This window comes from Solanum verrucosum, unplaced genomic scaffold, assembly GCF_900185275.1.
Source record: "Solanum verrucosum unplaced genomic scaffold, falcon-dt-bn FXZP01000257.1, whole genome shotgun sequence".
NCBI classification, from domain to species: Eukaryota; Viridiplantae; Streptophyta; class Magnoliopsida; order Solanales; family Solanaceae; genus Solanum; species Solanum verrucosum.
Genome location: NW_026020539.1, coordinates 2,076,566 through 2,077,830, shown reverse-complemented (window position 1 = coordinate 2,077,830; position 1,265 = coordinate 2,076,566). Strand labels below are relative to the sequence as shown.

The window sequence follows — 1,265 nt, the reverse complement described above, 5'->3', positions numbered from 1 at the left end:
CATGACAGTTGTACACCACTTTATTTGACATAGTCCCTTCCATGCACTACAATATTAGTCTATTACCTAACACAACCTTTCAAATACATAATGGGTCCACAATAATGCTTAGAATACTTTATCTAAGTCAGAATCTGTCATCATCATTCTCAACATTACGTATACAAGAGAAGATAGGTAACAACAAAAACATATATATAGTTGAGCTCAAAGTGTCAATTGCACAAACATAATAAAATCTTTACAGAAAATCATTCATTGTTATCAATAAGACCCATTCTTTCAAAATGTTCAACAAATGTTTTGGGCGGTAATCCTTTCGTCAAAGGATCAGCAATCATAAGCTTGGTGCTAATATGTTCAATTGTCACTTTATGTTTCTGGACTTCTTCTCTAATTGAAAAGTATTTCAATTCCATATGATTGGCACCCTTCGAATACTTATCGTTTTTAGAGAAGAAGACTGCTGCAGTATTATCACAATAAATTTTCAGCGGCTTGGAAATACTATCAACTAGTCCAAGTCCTGAAATAAAGTTCCGCAGCCAATTAGCCTGAAATGTGGCCTCAAAGCATGCCACAAACTCAGCTTCCATAGTGGATGCAGCTATAATAGACTGCTTCGCACTCTTCCATGATATTGCTCAAGAGGAACAAATATCCAAATGTGGATTTTCTTGTATCCACACAACCAGCATAATCTGAATCTGAATATCCAATCACATCAAGATGATCAGATATTCTATAAGTGAGCATATGATTTTTAGTTCCTTGCAAGTATCGCAATACTTTCTTCACAACTTTCCAGTGATCAATTCCTGGATTAATTTGATAACGGCCCAGCATTCCAACATCGAAATTGATGTCTGGTCTTGTACATCTTTGGGCATACACTAGACTCCCAACTATTGATGAATAAGGAATATCATTCATTTGCTTACGTTCCAATTCATTCTTTGGACATTGATTGTGACTAAATTTATATCCTTTCTAAATTGGAACGGGACTTGATGAGAATTTTTCCATTCTAAATCTCTCTAACACTTTATTAATATAGGCTTTCTGAGACAAACCCAATAATCCTTGTGATCTATTTCAAAATATTTCTATCCCAATCACATTGGATGCCTCTCCTATATCTTTTATTTAAAAATTGTTAGAGAGATATCACTTGGTATCGTGCAACAAACCAAGATCATTAGTAGCAAGCAAGATGTCATCAACGTACAGGACTAACATAATAAACTTACTCCCACTAACCTTCA

General features: G+C 34.7%; 1 protein-coding gene across 1 annotated transcript; it reads right to left on the bottom strand.

Moving 5' to 3' along the window:
• Positions 1–251: 251 nt before the first annotated feature.
• Positions 252–933, bottom strand: LOC125809992 (secreted RxLR effector protein 161-like). Its single transcript, XM_049489512.1, has 2 exons — positions 688–933; positions 252–629 (listed from the first exon to the last, which is right to left on the bottom strand). The coding sequence occupies exons 1-2, from the start codon at positions 931–933 to the stop codon at positions 252–254; spliced, it is 624 nt and encodes a 207-aa protein (XP_049345469.1).
• Positions 934–1,265: the final 332 nt, after the last annotated feature.

Excerpts from the sequence above, each read along its gene's own strand:
- LOC125809992 (XM_049489512.1), bottom strand. The coding sequence starts at position 933 with ATGAATGATATTCCTTATTCATCAATAGTTGGGAGTCTAGTGTATGCC. Across the intron at positions 630-687 it reads ATTCAGATTATGCTGGTTGT|AGTGCGAAGCAGTCTATTAT; the intron begins GTGGATACAAGA and ends ATATCATGGAAG.